General features: G+C 42.0%; 2 protein-coding genes across 2 annotated transcripts in view; both read right to left on the bottom strand.

Moving 5' to 3' along the window:
- tspan33b (tetraspanin 33b) lies at positions 1-12,386 on the bottom strand. The gene is made up of 8 exons (XM_070907488.1): positions 12,291-12,386; positions 8,404-8,461; positions 7,639-7,766; positions 7,398-7,472; positions 3,854-3,949; positions 3,328-3,460; positions 1,332-1,489; positions 1-69 (listed from the first exon to the last, which is right to left on the bottom strand). Exons 1-8 carry the CDS (start codon positions 12,384-12,386, stop codon positions 1-3), a joined length of 813 nt encoding a protein of 270 aa, XP_070763589.1.
- Positions 12,387-20,161: 7,775 nt separating this feature from the next.
- tspan9a (tetraspanin 9a) overlaps positions 20,162-24,628 on the bottom strand; it is a 61,361-nt gene continuing 56,894 nt past the window's right edge. The window contains exons 6-7 of the mRNA XM_070907391.1: positions 23,996-24,079; positions 20,162-20,233 (exon numbers count right to left, since the gene is read on the bottom strand). Coding sequence (XP_070763492.1) covers positions 20,162-20,233; positions 23,996-24,079 — 156 coding nt within the window. The remainder of the gene's footprint in view (positions 20,234-23,995; positions 24,080-24,628) is intronic.

Consider the following 24,628-nt stretch of genomic DNA (forward strand, 5'->3'; position numbering starts at 1 on the left):
TCACAACACTGAGGTAATCTCATCTTGGATCTGAGAGATCAGCATCTGGGACAGCACAATGCCTGCAATCTAGAGGACAGCAGTCACTTTAGATTGCAGAACAGACTCTCTGTAACTGTACAGCCTGCGCCGATCATGACGGTGGGGGGGGGTGTTATAATTCCATATTTATGGAATTATAACACTTTATACATATCACTTCCTATAGAGCTGTTCACAAAGTGTTTCTCAAAGCGAGCACACACAAACGCAGCTTTTAACAGAGCTTTTCAATAATTAACAGTTTGATTAAAATGCGGCTTGTTATGCAGACAAATCCAGCAAGGGTGTTAAGTAAGAGAACTTCATCATCAGATTTACCGCACATCAAAGCAACTGGAATACTAATGCAATTGTTTTGACAGGACTCATGGGTAATTCACATGCTTCCCTCTTAGCAGAATCTTTGGGGACCCAATCAGCCAGATATGAGAGTGAGAGAGAGATCAGGCTAAAGATCCAGCAGCAAAGCTGTGTGAGAACGCAATGTGACAGTACCTGAATCCATTTGATAAGTAATTATTTTGAGGCTGCTTTTGATAAGTGCTAAGTTGATTTCATGGCCAATCTAACATATTGACTTGAGTTATTAACAGTACTTGATGCTGTGGGATTTGAGGTGTGTTGTGCAGTGGTGCTCAGCGAGTACGCGGGGATCGTCAGTATCCTCCTTTCTTAGGCAGATATTCTTACGTTATCACACGCAGACTGCAACCGCGCTTTCAGTCTCGAACAGTGTAATAAATGAATAATGTGCAGTTAAAATTTCATTGTCCCATTGCGCCTAGTTATTGCTGTCTAGGTATAATCCTCCATTTTGAATCAGCTCTATTCCGGTGGCCTCCCATTAACCCTACACCCTGTTGGTTTCTTTTAGAGTAAGATTTTTATTTGATTTTTTCCCCCTTGTGCCTGGACGACGTTATTCTACGTGAGACACTCTGTGCTTGTGCAGGGAAGTTGTTGGAAGCTCTCTGATTGATTTGTGCTTCTACTAGGTGAAGGGTCCTGATTGATGAAGTGTTGCTCTATTTCGCAGCCCTGTCCAAATGCAGCATGCGAGTCTGCTTTTGAGGGAGCAGGGCCCGTCAATATGTTGATTGCTACAAGCTCAATGTCGTGAGCTGCCAGTTGATGCCTCTATTGACATTTGTGAATGTGTGCGTGTGTGTGTGAGAGAGAGAGCTTATCTAAGACAAGACTAGAGTAATTTCAGCCCAGAATAGTCTGACGTTACCAATGGCAAAGGACTGTTGCCAGCCTGCTTTAAGTGAGTGCATGTGTGAGGATACCTGAGGCAAGGCCAGACCCAGGGCGAGAGCGCCCACCAGCAGCAGATGAGACTCGATCCACATCACTGCTCTGTCCGCACAGCCTACTGGGTAGATTGACTTGTTTGCCTCCAGGTAGTTCTGGGTTTGAACCCCAAAACCGCACATAGTGTTGATCACTGCCTGTACGCCACATGGACAAAGGCAAAGACAGAGACATGACAAATTTTCAATAAATATTATCTTTTTGTCCTCACCGATTAAACCTGAAACACTGGAAGTAGTATTCAGAAGATGCTGCTGTTTCACATCTCTTGTATTATTTTGCAACTATTGTGACAGCCATGGGAGAGTTTTGCAGAAGCCTGTTGACTGTAGAGACTTGGAATAAAAAGAGGAAAGAAAGCAGCAATAGAGCGATACAACCACAAACATTTGATGTGACAAGGACGGCTACTCAGCACTTGGTGTGGCCATGCAGTTACAGGCTATGAACAGCAGGTTGCAGCACTGCATCGGCTCCTCTCGTGTTTAATTAATTGATTTTTCACCCATGTAGAAAAAGGTTGCTGTGATCTGTTTGCCGTGTAGCATGATGTATAATCAATATTAGTGTGATGGATCTACATGCACTCTTTAGTCTTCTGTCTTCACACAAACCAGAAGGAATTGTCATCGGTGGCCTGTAAGCTGTGCCGCTGTGTGTGAGCGTACACAAGCATTTTGCACTTGCCTTTGTGTGGCTGCAAATGTGTGTATTCATGCATGTGTGAGTACAGCATTTACATACATGCTGGACGTGTGCTAGCATGTATCCTTATTCTGCACACATTTAATTTCTTATGCATGTGCAGGCAGCTGTGTGTGTTGATTCTGTGTAGACAAAATATAAAACCTTCATGAAAAGGGGCTCAAATTTAAAACACTGTTAAAAATTAACAGCTGCCAATGCTGCCAGTGGTTGGTCGTGTTACTGTAGGCTGCATATCAGACTGCATGTCAACGCTCTAGATGTTGCTTGTGTAACTCTGTTGATGCAGTTTGTCTGGCTTAATTTTAGGGACTTTTCCCTCGATTATTATATTGGTCCGAACAAATGGAGCTGGCTCATGACTTACTAAGACACTCAAGTCGCACACATCATTCATGCAAGCTGCTATAGGGTGAAAGTGGTTGCTCATTATCAGACCTTTTCTTTGCACGACAACTTACTTCCCCCAAGGGGAAGGAAAGTAATACCAGCAGCAGTTTATACCTGCAGATGTAGACATGTTGACGTTGCCCCTAGGCAAAGAAATAAATAGCTTCTGCAGTTTTGACACACTTGTGTACTCATCCAATGTCAAAATAATGCTAATACTGTTTGTCACTGTCAAGAAACTCTGGCTACATTTCAGTGTCCACAGGCCACTAACGGTAAGGTATGTTATATGCTTCACTTCTTTATTTTCTAATTAATAGCAGCCAGTCAGTGTGTGTGGGGTGGAGGGCTGTAACACCTGGAAAAAGTCTCATTAAACCTCATAATCAGGAAATTGCCATTTCATTTCACTTTAGTCATTCAGCCTGACACAGTGTTCATGTTAGCCCCCTCGTTGGGAGGTTGTTTTGTTTTGCCCCAACCAATCAGTAGGGAGTGGCGTATCTGTCCCTAGCTGGCCGTTGTTCTTTTCATTTGACATGGAAGCTGTGGAGCAGTTAACTTTTTCAAAGCATGATTCAAAGGAATGTGTGGATTTAAGAGTTGTTATCTTTGCGACTTACAACAGCTTGTACAGCTGCGTTGATCTCCTCCACGCTTGTCGTCATTTTTCCGTCACTATTTTTCATGAATGTAGCTTGGTAGCTAGCTAGCTAAGATGGTGTCCCTAGTCTTAATCCCGTGTAATAAGGTCTGATTGGTCAGTTGTGTCTCTTAGCGCAACACCAAGTAAAGTTACTACTTTACAGTTTTCCATGAAGCTTTTACATCGGTTTGTCCACACAGTGTATGGTATGAGGCCACGCAGAAAAGCACGCACCTCTCCAGGAACAGGGGTGCAGCAGGAGTAAGGCACAGCACAGCGCTCGGAGCTGGGGTTCTCATGTGTGCAATTAAAGTACAAGTTCCAAGACCAGTCTGTGTAGTTGTTCCACCCACAGCACTTGAACTGAGTGAAAGAGAGAGAGAGAGAGAGGAGAGCACAGTGCAGGTATATATTTAGAAACATGGTCATGCTCTGTACTGTACATCCTGCCAGTCTGGGCTTCTCCCATGGGAGAACCCAGGCTCTCAAGTGTGCCAGTTTGTACAGATGGAGGAGGAATATCACATGAGGAAGACCCACAGAGTGCAGGAACTGTATGTAACGTGGCCTCTCATGTGGAAAACCCTCTTTAACATGAGACATACAGCTCTGAGGTCTCTGGTTGTGGTTTCCTGGTTTAGTGCTCAGACGTATTCAATAAACCACTAGCTGTGATCAATTTAAAGGCTTGTGTGATGTGGATAGTTACAGACAACAAACACAGCCACTCTAGCTAAGTGGAATTGGCCAGGGCACCTCTTTCTGGATGTAATCCATCAGGTTCTGCAGATCCAGGTCATCCCTGTAGTGCACGATGGCTTTCTTCACAAACTTTCCTAAAGCATCCCGAGTCTAAGAGAGGGGACACGAGAGAGTTTAAACACAGAATAATAGCTTTAATATCAACATTGCCGTGTTCTAAAGAAATTAGTTTTAATAACTTCATTAAATTTGCCAGAGGTGAACTTATCCACAAATGTCTCTCAGGCTCCTAAGGTGCTCAGTAACATGATGAAACCTCTCAGGTTTTGTGCCTCAGTTAATTACTTTGTTTGCGTCTATGGAGGATTGCAAAGTTGCTTTCTGTGAAACCTCCTTTGGACAGACGCTGTGGAAATCCTCACACGACTCAAAATGGATCATATCTGGGATCTTTTCAAATCCAAGTCAAAACTGCATCTGAGGAGTGATTATATATGTAGTCATGGTTGATCAGGTGACTGTCTTTGGATTTCATCTACTTCTACAGTACCTTTATTGTAATTTGCATATAACGTATTTACATGCATGTTGTTATATTGCCCTGCAAATGTAATTTTTTTTATAAAATGCCATCGAGGAAGAGCTTTTAAACAATAAGTGCCTTGATATGTGGCATTAGTCTCCTCGTTCAATATTTCATGCTCACGTATCCGTCCATATGGAAATAAACATAAATGGTAAACATCCTCTTGTTTGCGATGTATGAGCATCCTGTGGGATGTATCTCGACCAGACAGCAGCGGAGCAGGCGCTGCTGCAGCAGTGTGATGGCTGCAGGAGTGCAGCAGAACGATGATAATAAAACCACTCATGCCTCTGATATCAATACACACAGTGCATACCAAATGCAGAGCACACACGCAGTCTTTACGCTATTTCAGCTGCGGTAGATAATTGCTTGAACTTACTCATTTGTTATTATAATGTGGTAATTTTCATCAGCTCCACTTGTGCTGAATAAACAAAACTCCGATGAAATATAAATGAAATACATTGATTTGTTTGAATAATCTGTAATGAGGATTTCAAACTAAATGAGGTTGATTCAGACATTAAAATTGTGTGCTACTTTATTTTGTTAGCTTTCATTGTCCATTATATTCCTTTTCTGAGTATTAATGAGGCTTTGCATTGTTCACATTTACTTTTTCTATTCTCACATATAAATAGAATGTTTGAAAAGGTATTTAATGCAAATCTCCATCCTTTAAAAATTTGAAAACAAGGAGGGCCATAGTTATACAGACTGAGTTCAGATGTAATATATGCTAATAGGAGTGCTGCATGCTAATAAGCTGCTGAACTTTAAAATTTCATTAAGCTGGAAAAGAACTTCTGTGAGCAGTTTGCTGAAGGCTTTCTGAATTGTTCGTATTACAGCCCGCGTTAGAGCAGGTTATGTTGATAAATACTGTGAGCTGTATCAAAATAGCCCAAAATCCTTCTCCTGAATTAGTTTTACTAAATTGTGTTAGCATTTCTACAGTGTCCCCCCACCCTTCCCTCTGTTTCTCGTGCTTCCACGTGGTACAGTATGCTCGTGGGCTTCGGAGCCCACCGTCACACCTCCCCACGTCATTAGCGGCAAAGTCTCCTTCAAGGGATCTGTTGAAATGGAACATTTGGTTCCACTTTGAAGTGCCGAAGCATTTGAATCATTTAGAGAGGAAGGATGCTGGGAGGGTTGTTAAACTGCTCTGTTTAGCAGCAGGCAGTCCGAGCGCTGACAGAGAACACAAGGGAGAGGAGAGCAGAGGTATCATCGGGCACGAGGCTCCTCGCCACCAGACACTGATGTCAGGGAATACTAGAGGGGGGATCAGTCGCTTCCCCCTAGCCTCCAAATCAATCACTGGGGTCATATACGGGGTGCAAACGGATACATATACACTCACTGAGCGGGTCACCTGTTCTCACACATACATTATTATTATTTTCTAAATGGATAGAAAATAATCCTCCACACAAAATTTATGTTTATTCTTCTGGCTTGCTCTAAACTTTTTATTTTAAACACTGTATGATTCTGAAAATTGAGTCATATGAAACAATCTGAGAATGCAATATTGCTTTTTGATTGATCTGCTCTCAAGTCAAAGTGTCCCAATTCCATACTAATTGTATACAGTATGTAATATACACTAATTTATAGGGTGTACTGTTTATGCAAGTAGTATACAAGAAATCATCACACTTTACCGTTTCACACTACCAGGAAATAATACAGTGTAGTGTTCGGCTGGACATCAATCAATACAATGCACTGTGTACATGAATATTTATAATTTTCCTGAAAATTGTGTTTTTTTGTATATGCATATATGACTTTTTTGAGTAATGCTGAACAATTGGTCGAAATATTATCCAGGAGCTGTAATTTTTTGATAAATGTAAAATGTGTCACAACACACCATTATAAATGAAGCATTGTGGTGCTACAGAGATGCTTCGGCCTACACATCATATTCCCTAGACGTAAGGGAACATGCTTGTTTGGTACAGACCCCAGCAAATGTCGTGTCATCATCATTTTTATATTTTTTTTCAGTGAAAATGAAATGCAAAAATTACCATTCCCACTAAAATCTTGACTCATATCGCAATCACAATATCTGCTAAAATATTCGCAAAATCACCTTTTTGCATATCATTCAGCCCAATTTTTGAGTAATTTTGTCACTTTTCATACTGTAGTTTCGATGTGGGACACAGCTCATGTTTGCTCTTGTGAGTAGCTCCATTTCCTTTGGGCATTGCGCTGTGGGATATTAATGTTCAATAACAGTACACATCATTTCGGTTATATTTGCCAGAGTTATTCACAAAAATCTTCATGTAAACTATTTAATTTGGAGGTAAAACCGAAAATGAACGCACCCAAAAAGAATGTAATAATCCCTAATATCAGAGAAAAACTGCGTGCATGCAGAGCTATGGCAAGTGCGGTAGGTCAAAGTTGAACCAGAAGGTGGGTGTGTAAACCGTGATGGACAGTATTGGTAGTCATTTTAGTCTTCATTTTCTCCACCAAAGGTTTGTTTAAAAACTGCTTGATTGTCTGACCCCAAGTTGCAATTAACTGGAATTATCCTTTAAGTATTTTCCAGTCAAGCCACTTTAAGTCGATGCATCCCAGAGAGAGAATTAAAGTGTTTTCCTCTCTTTTCTGGCAGTCTCACGGCTTAAAGACACAAACACTGATTTCCACTTTAGTATTGGTGTGTATGTGGTTTTTTTTCTGTGTATGCTGTGTGGCTCCGACATTGACAAGACCTTCCCCCTGTGGGCTCAGTGGGCCCATCTGTGTCTTCAGATGCCACACCTTATTAAGTTTTATACACTTCTGCTTACAAGTGCACAGAATCTCCAAAAGCCGGGAAAGAATACACAAAATCAATGGAGCTCTGGGGCATTCATGGTCAATGTTGGTGACACTGAGGAAGAGAGCTGGAGACAAAGTGTGACCTTTTATAGTGACTTTGTATGATAGAATAACTAAGCTAGTGCACAGAATTGTCAGTAATAGAGACTCGAGTACCTGATCGGAGTAGAAGAAGCCCAGAATTGCTATGGCCAGCTGGGTGAGGAAGACCAATGTCAGGCTGAAGGAGAACTAGAGTAAGAAAAGACACAAATATTAAAAAACATAGTCTGACTGAGACATAATCATAGCTGTCAGATGTGTTGTTACACATGAGATGTAAGACTTGGCTTTGGATTAAATGCAATGTGAGCCACCAAAGCAGCAGTATTAGTAATGTGTCTATTATGTCTATTACTGTCTTGAGGAGGCGAATGTTCTCTCGGAGGGCTCCAATGCAACCGCAGAAAGTGATGAAGAACATGACCACCCCCACCACAATTAGGATGACAGCTGGGTCGATCAGGAACGTGTCCCGCACCGTGTCTGGCAGAAAGACAGGAGCACAACCGCCCCTGTTTAGATATCTTTCCTCCTCCACTCCTACCTTTTCATCTTTTCCTCTCTGTTTGTATTTCTATATTTCTATCATCGTTTCTAACCTTTATTCCCTCCCTCACACTTTTTTTTTCTTTTCCCACCCTCCCTCCCTAAACTGACAGCCTTCATTCTCTTAAAGCATCAATGATCTGTGATTATGCAGGACACAGAGGCGTAATCAGTGGAATGAACCATGGTTAATCCTTTTTGTTGTCCATCTACTATGTATTGTAATTTAAATGGGAAAATAATGACACAAGGTAAAATGAGGATAAAGCTAAAACCTGCTGACCCATTAAACGTGACAGACTATTGCTTTGTGTCTGGGGAAGCTCAACAGGTGTACAACTAAAAGAGGCCGCCATCTTACACCAGCACAGCTTGAGAGGCTGCAATGTATGGAGGAACAGTTTATCCCAGTTCTTTTATTCACTGTGAACACAAAGCAGGAGCTGAATTGACATAATATATAATAAATGTTCACTTCCTATAGTTGTGACATAGGATAACAGGCAATTTCTGTAGAGTTTGAGAAGTGTCTTCGCTTGTACCTGAATGTGGAAAAAGTGTGTCATGAATATACCTGTAGCCTTCTGGACTTTAGCATACACCCCAATGGCAACAATCAACAAGGAGAAAACCTGGGGGGAAAAAGAGGGAAATTGTAAAGGTTCAACCACAAAAAAGACATGAATCAAATGCTCAGTTCTGATTGTGCTTCACGTCATCTGGTAGTTTCAGATTGGCTGCCAAGTAGTGCTGCAATCACTTGTTATGATGATGATGATGATGATGATGATGGAAAACCACACATGGGCGAGGGTTTTGCCGTGGTTAAATAAAGACTTGGACATTTTTAGGAAATACGCTTATTTCCCTTTCTTGCAGAGAGTTAGATGAGAAGATCGATCCACTCTCATATCTGTCCGTTCAACATGAAGCCACAGCCAGGAGGCGTTAGCTTAGGTTAGCATAAAGATGCAGGGGGAAACAGCTTGCCAAAGTGGTATAAAAAATGGCCTTCATCCATAAGAACACCTGTATAAGTAGCCATTGCAAAACCTAGAAAATGCACCAGTAATTGATGCGTAATTCTTCTGGGTGTACGCTTTATCTCGTGGTGGCTCCTGTTTTGAAGAGACTTTGTTTGCACTGTCGACCAGGACAGGTGTGATCAGATTAGCGGTGATGAGCCTTTCCTCAGATGCTGAGTATACAGAATGCCTGTAACCGTGGCAACTGAGCCCGATGATGTGTTTACGATAAACAGACAGATGGATGTCAGCGAAAAAACAACAACAACAAACATATGGATCTGGGCTTTAATGTGGAACATCGAGGTGGAGGATTCATTTTTTCTGACAAGCTCAGTCCACCTGTGATTTCAAAAGACGATCCTTCAGAATTCGAAACTTCTTTCTTTCAGCTTTTACACAAGAGTATTTCTGTATGAATCTCCCTGTCGAGTAGAACCTGTCGAGTGGACTATAGATAATGCTTTTTGTCTTCAGTGTCTTGAACTACAACAGCAGAGACAGAGAGGAGAACTCAGAGAGAAGGGAGAGAAGGTGTGTGTGTTTGAGGAGTTCAGGGCGTTGATCTGTCTGAGACCGGCTCTGTGCGTTTCTACAAAAAAAAAAAACACACAAAAAAAAACATTACAGTAGCAAAAAAAAAGGCTCCTGCTGTGTAAAATATTGAACACAAAAGAGACGGCGGCAGCCCACACTGCATGCAGCGGATGAAGGGAAGAATACCTCCTTTAATGAGGTCTCAAAACAGTGACAACATTCAGGCACAGGCGTGTGTGAGCTGTGAGTAATGGTGTCACTTGAGAACTTGTTGTAAAGCTGCTATGGCTGTGTGTTCACCCTAACAGAAGCTGCACAATAAAACAGCGAGCAGGGTGGAAAATAGGTGGAATTAGAGCTTCCTGTTGATTGCATTGTCAACATTAATTTCCATCCTTTCTCTGATTGTTTTTCTCACCTTGAATAACAATCTGCATGGTTTGGCTTTCACTTCCAGCCTCCAGATTCAGACAGTCTCCTGATTACTAATTGTGTATGTGTCAATGTGTGTGTGTGCCTGTGAGTATACAGAATGCCTTTTGTTCAGTGTGTATTAACATGGATTTGTTTGGTTTCTCTCTGAAAAGCCTGCATTGGATCTCTGGAGGTCAGGGGGATCCACGGTCCATGGCATAATTTGCTGTGTAAGAGGTGTAATTTTTATTTGGCAGCCTTCACGTACAACCCAATTTTTCCATGTGCTTTGGAGAAGTAAATTGTTACTTTGAAATGGGACGTTTTATCTCCTTCACATTTTTGAATCAATAATCTGCCTTTGTGAGACAATAGCTGACAAAACACAAGACATCGATGGTGCACATTTTCTTTGGGACTGAAGTGTTTAAAAGATCTTTGAAAGCACAGTTAGTCTTTTGCTTTTTTTTTTTTTTCTTCTTCTCAGATATATTCTCTGTTGTGTTGGAGTGTGTGCACCTGCAGCTCCATTTGTCAGTTTGCCACTGTGTGTGCTTATGTGAACACGGGTGACAGTGTGCATTTGCAACAGGAGACACACACACACACACACACACACACACACACACACACACACACACACACAGTGAATGTATTCCAGCTCTGTTTTCAGGCTTTTCAAAGGGATGAATCAGGCTTCTCCCGGCGGATTGTGTGCGGAGGTGAAAGCCAGCTGAACTGAGCCATGGGGACGCGGGGACAAAGGCCTGATGGATTAGGGCTGCAGTGTTCACTTCTGAGCCCGTGTCTGATAAACAAAGTCAACACAGGCTGGGCTGTGTGGCTGCAGTTATTGCTGATTGGCTCTAAACACAGTAAGTGTGCGGTACAGTGTTTGCCCCCTCGCTGTGTTTGTGTAGGATTGGATATACAGGGATATGAAGGATGTGTAGGGACACTAGTGCTACAGATGTGATCCGAGTAGTAATATAATAAACGGTGTGTGTTTGTCTGTGTGAAAGCAACTGCTGAGGGACAAAGGGCCTGATGGATGGTTTATTGGCAGCATCAAAGTGTCTCCTATACCTTCCTCTTTCTCTTAACCTGGCCTCTTGGTTACACTAACAATCAGCAGTGGAGCTTGAATCATTTGAGAGTTTGTAGCCTTGTTATATACTGTATCCCCACAGCTCTGTCAGATGAACCCTTAATGACACCCCCCGTCATCTTCCAAATGTGTTCATTCGAGTTGATTTTAAACTGGAAGTTATTTAACTCTTTAAAAAGGCAGAACGTATGGCTTGTTTTTCTTTTGATCCATTGAGATGCACAGTACTTTGATTATGTTATTATCCTTTCTACCTTTTAACTGTGATTCTCATAGTTAAACCGATTATTTACAATAGTTTTCTCTCGTCATGTGCCATATTTTTCAATACAAATGTAACTCTTGTAGTGGCACAAGTTCTTTGCTTCAACCATATATCCAATACTTTAAGCCATTTCAACTGTTTATCAGCCATCTATTTTAACCATTTATCTGTTACTATTAGCTTACTAATAATTATTAGCTAAAAGTAATGGATAAACATCTGAAGTTCTAACCTCACACCCATTACCTTTAGCTTTTTCAACCATTTATCCAATACTTTAAGCTGTTTCTACTGTTTATCCATCATGTTTAAGCTAACTATTTTAACTGTTCATCAGTTACTCTTAGCTATCTATTTTAACCATTTATCCATTACTTTTAGCTAACTATTAATTCTTTCAACTGTGTATTTGTTATCCAAATTGTATCAAACTTTAGACTTATCTCTGCTTTTCACCCATTCCCAATCTAGTGTTGTGATTGCTATATGATATGTGGATTTTAGTTTCTTTGTTTTTTAAATTGTCATTTACCCCCCTGTGGTACAAGTACCCTTGTTTAGGAATCACTGCTGTATATAATACGGACTCCAAATTTGTGCAGTCATGTTGCGAAACAATGCAGCCTGCAATATATTCAACAAGGGCTGTCAAGTAACAGTACTTAACAGAAAATAGAAACATTCAGCTACAGACTACCAGCAGGCTCACACAGTTGCCAGGTGTTTTGTAGTTCAGTATGAGTCAGTGTTGAACTGATTTGATAAGACTGCACCATTCAACATTTGCTACAGTGATGTAGGAGTGATCTGAGTGTCCATATATAGCTGTAGTAAACTTAAAATAGGTGGCAGCGGGGAGTCTATGTGCTTCTGCTGTTTGCAGCTCTGGATACTATCTGAATTGTATTCCTTCATTTATTATTTATAAGCTTTTTTTTTTAGTTTGGCTTCCTTTTCTAGCAGATCTGACTTTTTTTCGGAAAGCTCCCTGTTAGCTGGTGATTTGTATGCTCATAAATATTAAGAATATATGGTGTACAAGGATGCCATAACAGCTGTGTTATGGTGTGTCTACACAAAGAGAAATCCTTCAACGGTGCAACTCTACTCACCCAAAATAAGAAGCTGAAGAAGAAGAGAAAATATCTGATCCAGGGGTTGACGAAGGAGAACGTCTCAGCTCGGTTCAGATTCGGTTTGGGTTCCATTGTCTGTTGGTGTTTTTACAGTCACGTAGAGCTCTGCAGTGAGTTTTACTTCAAAACAGTCCCCAGATCCAGCCCCACCCCGCAGATACTCAGCCGCCATGTGAATCTGTGAGGAGGGGGGTCGTGTGCCGGCTGTGGGGGTGTCAGGCTGGCTAAAAAAGGGGGCATGGGGCTGTGACGCTGCCCCGCCATGCTGGTAGGGCCCAGAACTGTCTATGTAGACAGGCGGGTCAGATTACAAAAAAAATATCTCTGGCTGACTGCAGCTGAATGGCCTACAAGCTTTGGAGTATTGTCAGCCCGCTGCTAGATTGTGGACCTTCTTTCCCCTCCATGCACCCTCTGTCTTGCTGTCTGTCACCTCAAAGTGTCGAGATCCTGTGTTATAGTCATACAAACCGCCCTCTTTTTTCAGTATCAATGTTTATTGCTTCTGAAAGGCTTGTGTTCTCGTCTACAAATTACAGCTTCAAAGACAGACGCTCTCCTGCAAAGACTAGGGCAGAATGACAGTTGACAAAGGCTGGACAATGATATCTCTGAGAGGAAGGACATCTAATGCAGTTAAATGACATCAGGCTGTTTGTTCTGATGTTTCCGTTGTGCTGTGTCCTTTTGTGCTTGAGAGTGAATATGCCGAGTTTCAGCCAAATAACACTTAAAGGAATCAAGAAGCAAACATGTCAGGCCATTTATTCTGTAATGAGATTTAGATGTAAAACTCAACTGATAATCGTCTGGCAAAATAGATCATCTGTCAGACTGACCAGAGGGATTATCTGAGGATAGAGTACAGGAAAAAAAAAATCACACAACTATAAATTTAATGTGAATGTATAAAAGATTCACTACCGGCTCTCTTCTAACTCTAGCTCATAATTCATAAGTGTAGTCTGTAACTGTCCTTGGAAATAGGAATACTGTAAGTGAATACTTAATCACAGGGTTGGGTTTTTTTGTTTAATCATTACATCAAGTGTCTCCGGTGGAGTGACAGAAGGACACAAGGTCCCTCAGGTACGTCGGTGCCTTGCTATAGAGGTACATGAGGACTTAATGAGATTGATGTCTCGTTTTTTTGACAGGTTTTTTGAGTCCGACAGGCGCTTAATTGGGAGGAGTTTGCCCTTCCTAATCAGGCAACGTTTTGCTTTACCTTTTGTAATGTTTAAAGGAAGAGTTCAACTTTTGTTCAGTTAGATGAGAGGATTGATACCACTGTCATGTCTTTCAAGCTACTGCTCGCAGTTGCTGGCTTAGTGTGAAGACTGGAAACGAGGGGAAACCAGAGTGTAAAAACGTCACGTTATGTTTTTATGTAACATAACGGCACATAACCCCCATAAAACCATAAGTCAGTTTTTGTATGGATTTTCTAATTAGAGAGCTTTTGTTACCTTTGGACAGAGCCAGGCCAGCTTCCATTTTTTGTGCTAAGCTTGTACCGATTAACAAAATCTAACATCTTATCTTATCTCTGGACAGTCAGGTTAGAAGGTTTCCCCGTTTCCAGTTTTTATACTAAGCTAAGCTAAGCTAAGCTAAGCTAACCAGCTGCTAGCTGTAGCTTAATATTTACCATACCCAAATGAGAGTGGTATCAATCTTCTCATGCAAGAAAGCACATAAGAGTATTTCGCAAAATGTATTACTAAACTAAAAAACCCACAGCTTGAAAAGGTTTTACAAATAAATTGCATTTATATAAACATTGTAAATATAAAATCTAGCGTACTTCCGACAGGACATTTAAATAGACCTTTTCAAGAACAAATAGTGATGCTACAGTAAGCCTGCAGCAGTAATAGTCATGCTGTTTCTGCGTGTGAAGTCATGTCAAAACAGCATGACAAAGACCAAAAAGCCTCACTTCCGTGCAGTTAACAAGGCAGCGAGTTTACTCGGAGAAACATGACAGATTGAGAACAGATAGCAGCAGAAACAACCTGCATATCACCTCCACTGCAGGTTAACAAGCTGAGTAATGCTGTGTGGGGACAGACTAAACAGCCTCATCCAAATGAAAGCCTTCCCAATTCAGGTTAATGAAATGAGTTCTGCTGAGGATGAGGTGGAAAAAAATGTGAAATGCTGTCATAACAATTAGGGGAAAAAAAAGTATCCACGGTTGATTCTGTTCACTTTATTTCAGTACATGTTACTCATACAAAATAATCTGTACAAAGGCTAAAATAGGTCATATTTTTGCATAGAAGGAACAGTGATGTAAAACAAAAAGCCAGGATGGAATGGCACAATAAACTCCACTCACTATCACACATGGGCCTGATAACAATTAGGTAAAAAAAAAAAAAGGGGATAAAGCTCCGTACAAAAATACTCTGCTGCTCACTGCCAAGCTGCAGAAACACGAGACAAATTGGTGATGGTTCCCACTTTCATCATCTCCCTTTTGTTCTTTAAAGAAACCCTCTGCTCGACCGGCTGACTACCATTAGCTCATCTCAGCGTCTTTAGGACAACAGTCCCTCAGGTTTTGTTATTTTTTTAAAAAAGAGGCCATTTTAAGGCGGCGATGCCACTCTCTTTCATTCAATACACCATGGGATCTGCTGCGACACTGCTTCACTTTGCTCTTCATGCCAAGTCCTGTCTTCCAACCCCCCCAAAAAAAGAATCCAGCATCAAACACTGTTTAAATGCTGCATACATAATTGACAGTGACATAAAAAGGGAATACATCAGGAGCATCGAGTCATTAAACATGAAAGGCAATGAGCGTACGGTATCGTGGGATTTTGTGACACTCTTTTCTTTATTTAAAAAATAGTTGATTTAGAGAATAAAGAGAAGGTAGTGCACCACCTAGTATAGATATTCAGAGTGCTTTCACATGTAGCAGAAAAACTCCACAGGACAAGGCTGGCAAGTTTCAGATAGTGCCACCCAGCAGAACACAACATCAAACACACCATTTCTAGAGCATACATTTCCACTGCTCAGATATTCAGCGCTAGCACGGGGGAAAGGATTAGGAGGAGATTACAGAAATAATATGTCAAAGGTGGCAAAAAAAAAAAAAAAACAGTTTCTGTCTCAAAATTGTCTGTGGCTTGTTGGGAGTACTTTCATTTAAACTTAAAAAAAAAAAAAAAACCAACATATGGAAAAATATGTTTTACTACAAGATGCAAATGCAAGTCAAATAAAATATGAAAGCCATTCTGACAGAAATTTACATCAAATGTACACTGCTCCTGCAAGAAGAAGAACAGAGGCAGAAAAAAACATTAAACATGGAAAATGGATATGGGTGGTATGTCAAAAGAGCATGGGTTGTTAGGCAATTCAGAATTAGTAAATGGCAATTCAACCATCAATGTAAATGTGATTACAAGTGGTAAAGTATGAAAGTAAGTTACATCAGTTGTAAAATGTAAAATGAGCATATTTACATCCGGGGCAAACCTACAGGGCTGATACACTGTAGTGACATGAGCTCTGTGATGGTGCGGCGTCATCTAATAGATCATGCTCTAGAAATACATAATGGGCCTTGCACTGGCAGTTTGAAAAGACATACTGCAGATTATACCAGCACGTCCTAATTTAATTAAACTACAGAAGGTCCTAATACAGAGAAGCACGACGACAAGCGTGCAGTATGTCTTTTGTGGGCTTCACCCGATGCTATATGGCAAATTTTCCACTCTATCAATTCTGACTTAATTGCTTTAACTGCCTGTAGCAATGTTAAGACAGAAAGGCGTTTTTGCACCTTGTAGAGGAACATCGCAGAGACTAATCCTCAAAGAAACAAATGCTTAATGTTCAATGAGCGACAATGAGCTTCTGTCAAGAATGAAAAAAAAAAAAAGCCAGTAAAAACAGTCTACAAGAAAAATAACAGTATATCGTATAAAAACAAACGTTAAAACAGCGACAACCAATGTACAAAAATAACATCATCAAACAGCTTTTGTTAAAATGGCATTCATCCCTGCATTCTAAAAACATGGAGGAACATTTTATGACAAAACCACGAAAAAACTAGGTGACAGTGGCAGAGCTGAGGGGGAGTTCACACAGAGCAGAAAAATGTCAGAATGTCAGCACAGTCAGATCAGTCGGGGGCAAAGAGTTACACAGTTTGCAGGCTGCAACTCTGAAGTATGACGTCAGATTCGGAGACAGACCATGGATTTGTCTTATTTCCACACTCACATTTTTTACTGGGACACTTTTCCAACCCATGCAAGACTACGCAACACAACAACATTTTTATCCTGGAGTTCTAGTCGACGTCTTTGCCTCATTCAGTCTGATTTACAGAACTAGTTCCGGCTATTTCTCCCATTACCCCTCCCAGGTGCCGGATATACCTCACAGCTGCTTCAACGTGGCCAAAGAGGAGCACAGCTGTATTTCTACAGTGTCAGTGCTGCCAGCAAGCGTAAATGTAGCGCCAGGTGTCTGCAGCAAGAGGCAGTAAATAAGGGATGTGTAGAGAGTTTGTGCAAGCATCCAAGCAGAGGAGATGTGACCACTCGTGCCTGCGCTGTACATCAGCAGCTGTCATGTTCCCCCCGTGGACACAGCAAGAGGAGTTGGAGCATATGGGGGCAGGCAGTGAATCACAGCCAGCAGGGTCGCTGCACATCGCAGCCCAAATCTGTGGCTTCCTGATGCGCAACCCCCCCCCCCCCCCCCCCCCCCCCCCCCCCCCAAAACTGTCTCTCAGATTAAGTCATAATAACACCAATTTAAAAAAAAAACAAGTTAAGAATGACTTCAGGTGATACTCTGAGGCATACAGGCTGCCAGAATGGAAGAATGTCTAATGAATGAATCTTAATGGGTCATTTTTGTCCATGTAGCAGCAATGATGCACAGTGTCTGAGCTCCAAGGCTTCATCCAAAACTGCAAACTCTCCTGTCAACCTTGGATACAGATTAGAACGCAGCCATGTCTGGTCCCCATGATTTATCTACTCGGTTTCCCAACAGCAGCGAACAAATGATCACCTGTCTTCTCCTGTTAAAAGGATAATTCCAGTTTACTACGACTTGGTCTTATTTCTGTAGTTTCGGCCGTCATCCCTATCAAATAGTAAAAAGTAAGTTCTATGCTGAGATCTGAAACACATAGCCTTGTTTCCACCAATTGATTTAGGTCTGGTCTCGGACTCATTGATGGCTATTTTTTGGTTGTTAAAGAAACAACCAAGCCAGATCAGAGCAACGAGGACTTCGCCACTGTGCCAGAACCACAAAAATAGGCTGTGTCCAAAATCACTCCCTATTTGCTATACAGTGCGCCATTTTTTACTGTCCCACATTCTCAGTATCTGAATTGTGTGTGTGAAACGTATGCACCACACAGTGCCCTCCAACATTCTCACAATGGATGAATCAGCCAGAGTAATTGAAGACACCTGAGTGGGTGTGCAGGGCTTTTTTATCGGCTTATTTCTTTGACCATTGTGAAGGACACCGACAGCTCCTCTCAATTGTGGCTGAAAATGACATCGTCACATACACACAGATCACAAGTCACTGCTTATTGAAAGCAAAATCAGCAACCCCCCCCCCCCTCCATCAGTCTGGTAATCAGCCTAAGGAACAAGAGCAGTCGGACCATCATTGGTTTTAAACAAACTCCAAGATTAGCCATATTTATTTGGAAGAGAGTAAAATTCTTACTTGAACTGTCTGTTGAAAACATCAGATATGACAGACGTTATATTCAGGTTCAGCTTTGACCTGTTGCACTGGCTGTAGATGTGCAATGAGGGATTATTACTGACATTTGGAGAGCACCCACTTTGTGTTTTCTGAATAAAGTGGTAGCTAATCTGGTTAAACTGCTGGCTTGTTTACAACCTGTCTGATCGTCTGACAGCTTGTTTCTTGCCCTGTTGGACGTTGTTGACACGTTGCAGCCATGTTCTCAGACCTCAGCATTTCCTTTGGTGACTACAGTGTTGATCAGAACTGATGACAAACAATCATAACCAAATGACGGCCTGAACTAAAATGATCCTTTAACAATGAGGTAATCCTTTTTCACCACCGCCTCTCACACGCTCAGAAATGTTGAAGCCTGAAGCCGACACACTGGAGGGCATTTGCTTTAAGTCGCCACAGCAGATGAAGAAGTATTTTCAGTCTTAAGGAGGCAGACTGACGCTGAGGCCTCCTGCAGCGAATCAGACCTAAACAGACATGTCCTACAGGGCATGTTGCCATACCTATCTGTCTCTCGCTTTGATCTGCCTACACTCCCGCCACCCCCTTCTCTGAGCTAGAAGACAGAGAAAAGAAAGGGATGCTTACGTAAAACCGGTGTAGTTGCAAACCAGAGGTGTGACTGCGTGATGAGCAGGAATGTCAGCAGAGGTATAGTGTGTACGTATGGAGCATAAAGCTCGGTGCTTTCTGACATCTGGGAAAAACATTTGGGGGGGAAAATGGAGGCAGGGGAGAGTTGACAGCCAGAGAGAGAAAGAACGAGGAGGGCAGAGCAAATGGATGAGAGCTCAAGAATACAGAAGAGAGAGGCTCTAGCCGCCTCCGCTAGCACAATTGATGGCAGCAGGGAGACAACATGTCTCGTATGTTTTTGCCCCTTGTGCCCTTGCTTCTCCGTGTTTCTATGTGCTTTTTTTTCTCTGCAGCTTGGACAATGTGATAAAACACACCCACAAAGCTACACACACACACACACACACACACAGACACACACAATTCAGTCTGTATTCTCAAAGGGGAACTTCATCACCCAGATCTCTTCACTTGACAGTCCTGTTGGAGCCCTAATAAACAGCCATTTTACACCATTTGTATTGTCTCACAGGGAATGGGAATACTGCTGCTGTGTGGCAGTACAAAGTGTGTGTGTGTGTGTGTGTGTGTATGTGTGTTCACAGGCAGATTTGTGCATTACAAATTATTATTCAGAGGATACTACAGAGTTTGATATAAAATAAATCCACTGATGATTCCTCACGCTTATATGACGCTCCTCCATCACGCTCGCTTTACCCAAATCTCTACAGTCAAATGAAAAACATATGAATCATGGATTACATTAAACACCACTCCGACATGTCTGTTCCCCTCTGCAGCAACGTCACGCCAAATCCAACCCCACACACACACACACTGCATGTCTGAGAGCTAATTGCACTGATCTGTCCAACACTTACATTCCACAGGAGCGTCGATGACACTCGTACAAAAAAAACAAGACAAAATGAAGACGTTTGACATTTTGACGACAAAGGTAAGGTAAAGTAGAAAACTAGCATGCCATGTTGGAACTTTTTTTTCATTTACAAGTGAAAAGGGGGCTTGACTTAAGTCAACATGAGGAAAAAAGGGTATCATCAGTTTCATATGTTCTCTTTGCCTCAGAGTGGGGTGTGTGGGCATTAGTAAAGTCTTCATTGTCTCAAAGTCCGTCCTTCCTTTCCAGCAAATTGTTAGTCCAAGCAAAAGAAAAGACAAAAATAAAATAGAAATGTACTCAAGAGGAGTGACAACCAATGGGATTCTCTTCCTTGCCAAAAGTAGGTGTCCCTTCTCTTCCAGTTGTGTTACTCTTTGGCAAAATGAATGGTGAGAGGAGAGAGCGGAACGCAGTGGGGACACAGCTGGAATCTGTACAGAAGGTCTGGAGGGGGGGGGGGGGGGGGGGGGCAAATGGTGCTCTAAAGAGGTTGTAAAGTGAGGGGGAAAGCAGGGGTGTTTAAATCAGAGTCTTATCCCATCAGGCAGTGGGGCTCCTCTCCATTGGGTGCCTCCCCCCGAGGCTAAGCGTCGTACTTCTTCCCTGTTCTGTGGATGTGGTGGAACAGCGTCATGGAGAACGCCATGCCCAGGAGCTGTGGAGGAAACCAGAAGGAGATAGTGAATTTGTGTCAGCATGTATCGTGCATATGCATGTGTTTATGTGTGATATATGTGTGTCTCTGTGTGGTCTTTTTGATGTTGATGCCTCGGGCCGCCACGTGTTTTGATGCACAATAAATCCTGTGGTGAAGCACAAGCACATTTTCGCTCACTCTCTTTTTCTCAGATGGCCTTCAAACGCGAGATCTGGAATCTTTGTGATGGAAAAAAATGTACGGCATGCACAAGCATTAAGTCAATGAAGTAAATTGAGATGCCACTGAATCAAAGTAGCCAGCTATCTCTTTGAAGTTTCCATTACCCCTGATACTTCTACATCAAACACAGTCATAAGGCTGATCCTAAAACCATTATCTGGCAAAGTTCGGATGGCAGGGAAACTGCAAAGCGCTGTATGGTGCATAGTCTTTATTAAAAAAGGCAAGGTGGACTTCCTGCAAACAGCCTCCGCTTGGGATTCCAACGGGATGTGATTATGCCAGGGAAAGCTGCTGATTCTCTTCTTTTAGTTTCACTCAAAACCTAATTCATAGGGCTGCTTCAGGGAAAATGCATCCTTAAACCCTCGACTGGGGTATCCGCAGTTTTTGTCTTATCTCACAGGTGCTTTGTTCTATCATTCTATCTTTATTCTATGTTTCACGACTGTGTCAATCAGTTTGTTCCTAATTAGTTCATGTCATCGCTTTGTTTTAATTAGTGCTTTTTAAAAATACTGCCTATGCAGTTTGAATAGATGGAACTATTTATTGAGTTCATGTTTGCCATTGGTCCTAATTTAAAGCGTCACACACTATCAGGGGTAGTAGGGGCACTCTGACAGATTTCTTTGTGCTTAGATGGGTAAGATGATGCTCAAAGTCAGAAATTACATAATATGAAAATGTAACTTTGCTAAAATAATAATAATCTGTTTGTTTTTTTCAGATGACATTAATTACATAAATGTTTTGAGAAGAAATGTTTTGCCATGAAGGTTGTTTCTTACAGTAGTTTAGCCGGTAGTCCTTGTGCGTTAAATGTGTTGGTACAAAAGGTTTAAGCAGCTGTCAGTCAAAACATGAAGTGCCATTTGAGGTAAACATCCAGCTTAGAGGGAGTTAGGACCAATGAAAAACTGTCTTAGAGCTTCAAAGAGAACCCAATTATGTACATGTGGCTCAAAGTTCTTGCTGTCTGCTTCATTCAGTCTGAGTGAGACAGCATGGCAGTCGCTCCTACAAGACTCCCCAAAGCTCAGACATCATCCATATATAAAGACGGCTGAGATTTCTGAAACCATTGTGGGTGAAGTCAAGACATATAGGCTTTCGACAAAGTCAGTCATATATGCTGCTGGTCTAAATCATTCATAAGCCACTTCTCCGTGCCTCTGGCTATTATGTAACAAAGCAGAGTCGTGGGGGCTTTTCATGATGCGCATCACTCTCACATCCTCCACCTTGCCTTTCCAGTCTGCTAATCTGACAGCTCAAGGTCTGTTTCTCGACTCTCCCAACCCTCACCTGAATCAGAGTGAGGAGTGTGTGTGTGTGTGTGTGTGTGTGTAGAGAGAGAGAGAGAGAGAGGGAGAGAGATGATTACAATCAATGTCAGCCCAGTCTGTTGTGGGGTTCCATTTTGCATGAAGACGTTATCAGTCTCCAAACAGGACGGATATTTATTTCTCTGTTCTGCATGTGCAGAGGGATGATCAGAGAGCAAAGAGATGGTGTCAGGCAGAGAGAAAAAGAGTCTGTGAGTTTGAATAACTGCAAGCGAGCATGTAAGAAGAGTGTGATCTTGTCATGAATACATAGTGATCTGAAGTTGGCCAATATATAATGCTGACTTTCCCTCAGTGAGGCTGTGAACTTGCACCGGAGTTCAAGCGCCAACTTCCCCAATCTTACAAAACTCAACATGGAGATTTCATAGTGAGGCCACCTTGCTCTGAATGAACCATGGATCCATGCATTAGCAAACTGAAGGCTTGACTTGCATGAGCACAGGGAGGGCAGAGAAAATAAAGCAAGAGGGAATGCTGAAAGCAAAAAAGCGGAATGCAGGAGATGATACATTGAATGAACAGGAATTTAAAGTGTTTCCATCGCATGACGTAATGTGCAATGGAAACAGACTTGGCGAATAAATCATGACATACGTGAAGCAGAAGCAGATGAACACATCAGATTTGTGTGGGCTGATGAATTGATATGTGAAACAAACACAAAAGACCTATTTCCATCACGTTCTGCATCGTTTCTGCATTTTCTAGTGTAGATTTTTCTGTAAATTCTGTTAAAATTTGTGCTACATTTGGATGGAAAGTTGACTATTGACAAGTGAGTGATATAAAGGTATAATACCTAAAGGTTGCAAGGAGAGCGTGTGGAAGTTACACAGACAATAGATCTGTATCTTAATGTGTGCTGTATGTGCTAGACGAGGGACTGAAGGAGTGACTTGTAAGACTTGCAAGGCGAAATGTAGCCAAGAATGTTAGGGAGGTGCAAGAAAAAATCAAATAGACTGGAGAAAAAGGTGCAGCACAGATAGCCATTATTAGAAAGGTTAATCCAGGGACACCATTACTCCTGAGGTGTGTTCAGACTGAACGCAAAGTGAATCTCAGACAAACCGTGACTGCATACTAAGTCAGGTAGGTGGGAAAAGATTTGCTCAAGGCAAAGACATGTCAGTCCATCTATTTACATTAGGCATGAGCCAGGGTACCCTGGACAGGTTACCAGTCTATCACAGGGGGGCACATATCGATTGACAATCATTCCCACTCATTCCAATGCGCAATTTAGAGTCTCAAATTGTCATCAACATGCATGTCTTTCGACCCACATGGAGAAACTGCAGACTCCAAGGCCTCAGCTGGCTGTTTCTGTCCTGCTGCTCAGTGTGCTTGCCCATAAAAAAAGTCAGGTCCGCGTGAGCTAAAAATATTTCAACTTGAGCAAAAACGCTCATCGCAGGGCTTTATGACTGCATTTCATTAACATACAGACTACACGAAAAAACGAGAGACATAGAGGAGGGTCACAGAAAGAACTGGAGTTCCTAATGAGTTCTGAAATGAGTCTGAGTTGTCACACAAACACAGCACAGGCTGTCTCTGCACACACACACGGTCGGTGCATTGCTAGCTAGATACAGCTAACGCCTGTACAGTCAGTACCATGGCTGTCTGGAACGAATACACAAAATTGTGCAAACGCAAGGCAAAAATACTTTTTGCTTTGTTCAGTCTGAAGACACTTTTAGGACACAACCTCCAAGCAAATGGAAAAACTACTGCAACGACAGTGAGACACTCATTGTACAAAGAGGGATAGATGTAAAGAAGAGTTTAGGGCCAAAGAGAAACGGTATCTTCGGAGGAATATCTTTCACTCCTCCCTACAGTGCCTTTAATCTGCAACTCTATACCTGCTCCTCTGATGGCTCCTTATTCATGACTACAGCCTGCTTGGCACAAAGCCAGGTGGCTTTGATTCTCCCAGACAGGATCAGGGTGCAGAAGACAGTGACTTCAATATTTCAAGATATGTGGGTGCCCAGAACGCCCACTGAGCACAGGCCTCATAACTTCCTCAGTAGATGGTGGTGGCACTGAGGCCACTAGATGCACATGTTTTTTTATAAACACATTAAGAAGAAACAGAGAAGGAGAATAAATGACCCCCCCCCCCCAAAAAAAACAAATGGAGAAGTAAAGAACAATTTATCACTAAGCCTCCTACCTGCACTACCAAGATGACCATGCCTATGGTTCCCAGCAGGTGCTTGTTGTTATCCAGCCATTCCTCCACTTTCTCGAAGCAGCCCTGAAATGGAACAAAAGCTTGTCAAGATACTACTGAAGAAATTTTCAGTGTGGCAGAGGAACCATGTCACTTTACTTGCAGTGTTGCACGTAGCCCGTTTGGTCACCTAGAAAAACCATCCAGTTCACGCTTTTACAGAAAAAAATGCATCTCTTACATATGAGATGTATCCTCGGGTGAATGAGCTACCAGGTGAGGTGTTAAAACTAATGAATTACAAATGAGTAATGGCTTTTATATGCAGACGTATGGGCCGTATGGACAGACGTGTGCACTCACTCTTTAATGTATTCCAACCTGGGTTCATTTAGAGGTCACTCACTGGCAGGGGGGTGGGGTGAAGGACTTAATGGTGGTTTCACCTGCAAAGTGGTGCCCCTTCTTGAGTGTGGGAGGCAGCATGTAAGGCTTAACTATATAGTGTGCGGCCGTCTCCTCTGGGCAGGATTACACACAAGCTTTTAGTGCTGCGCTTTCCCAATGGGCCAGCTCAATGTCTGCCTATTCTCACTTTGGCAATTATATTACAGCTTTTAATCCTCTACTTTG

The sequence above is a fragment of the Enoplosus armatus genome, chromosome 6 (genome assembly GCF_043641665.1).
Source record: "Enoplosus armatus isolate fEnoArm2 chromosome 6, fEnoArm2.hap1, whole genome shotgun sequence".
Taxonomy (NCBI): Eukaryota; Metazoa; Chordata; class Actinopteri; order Centrarchiformes; family Enoplosidae; genus Enoplosus; species Enoplosus armatus.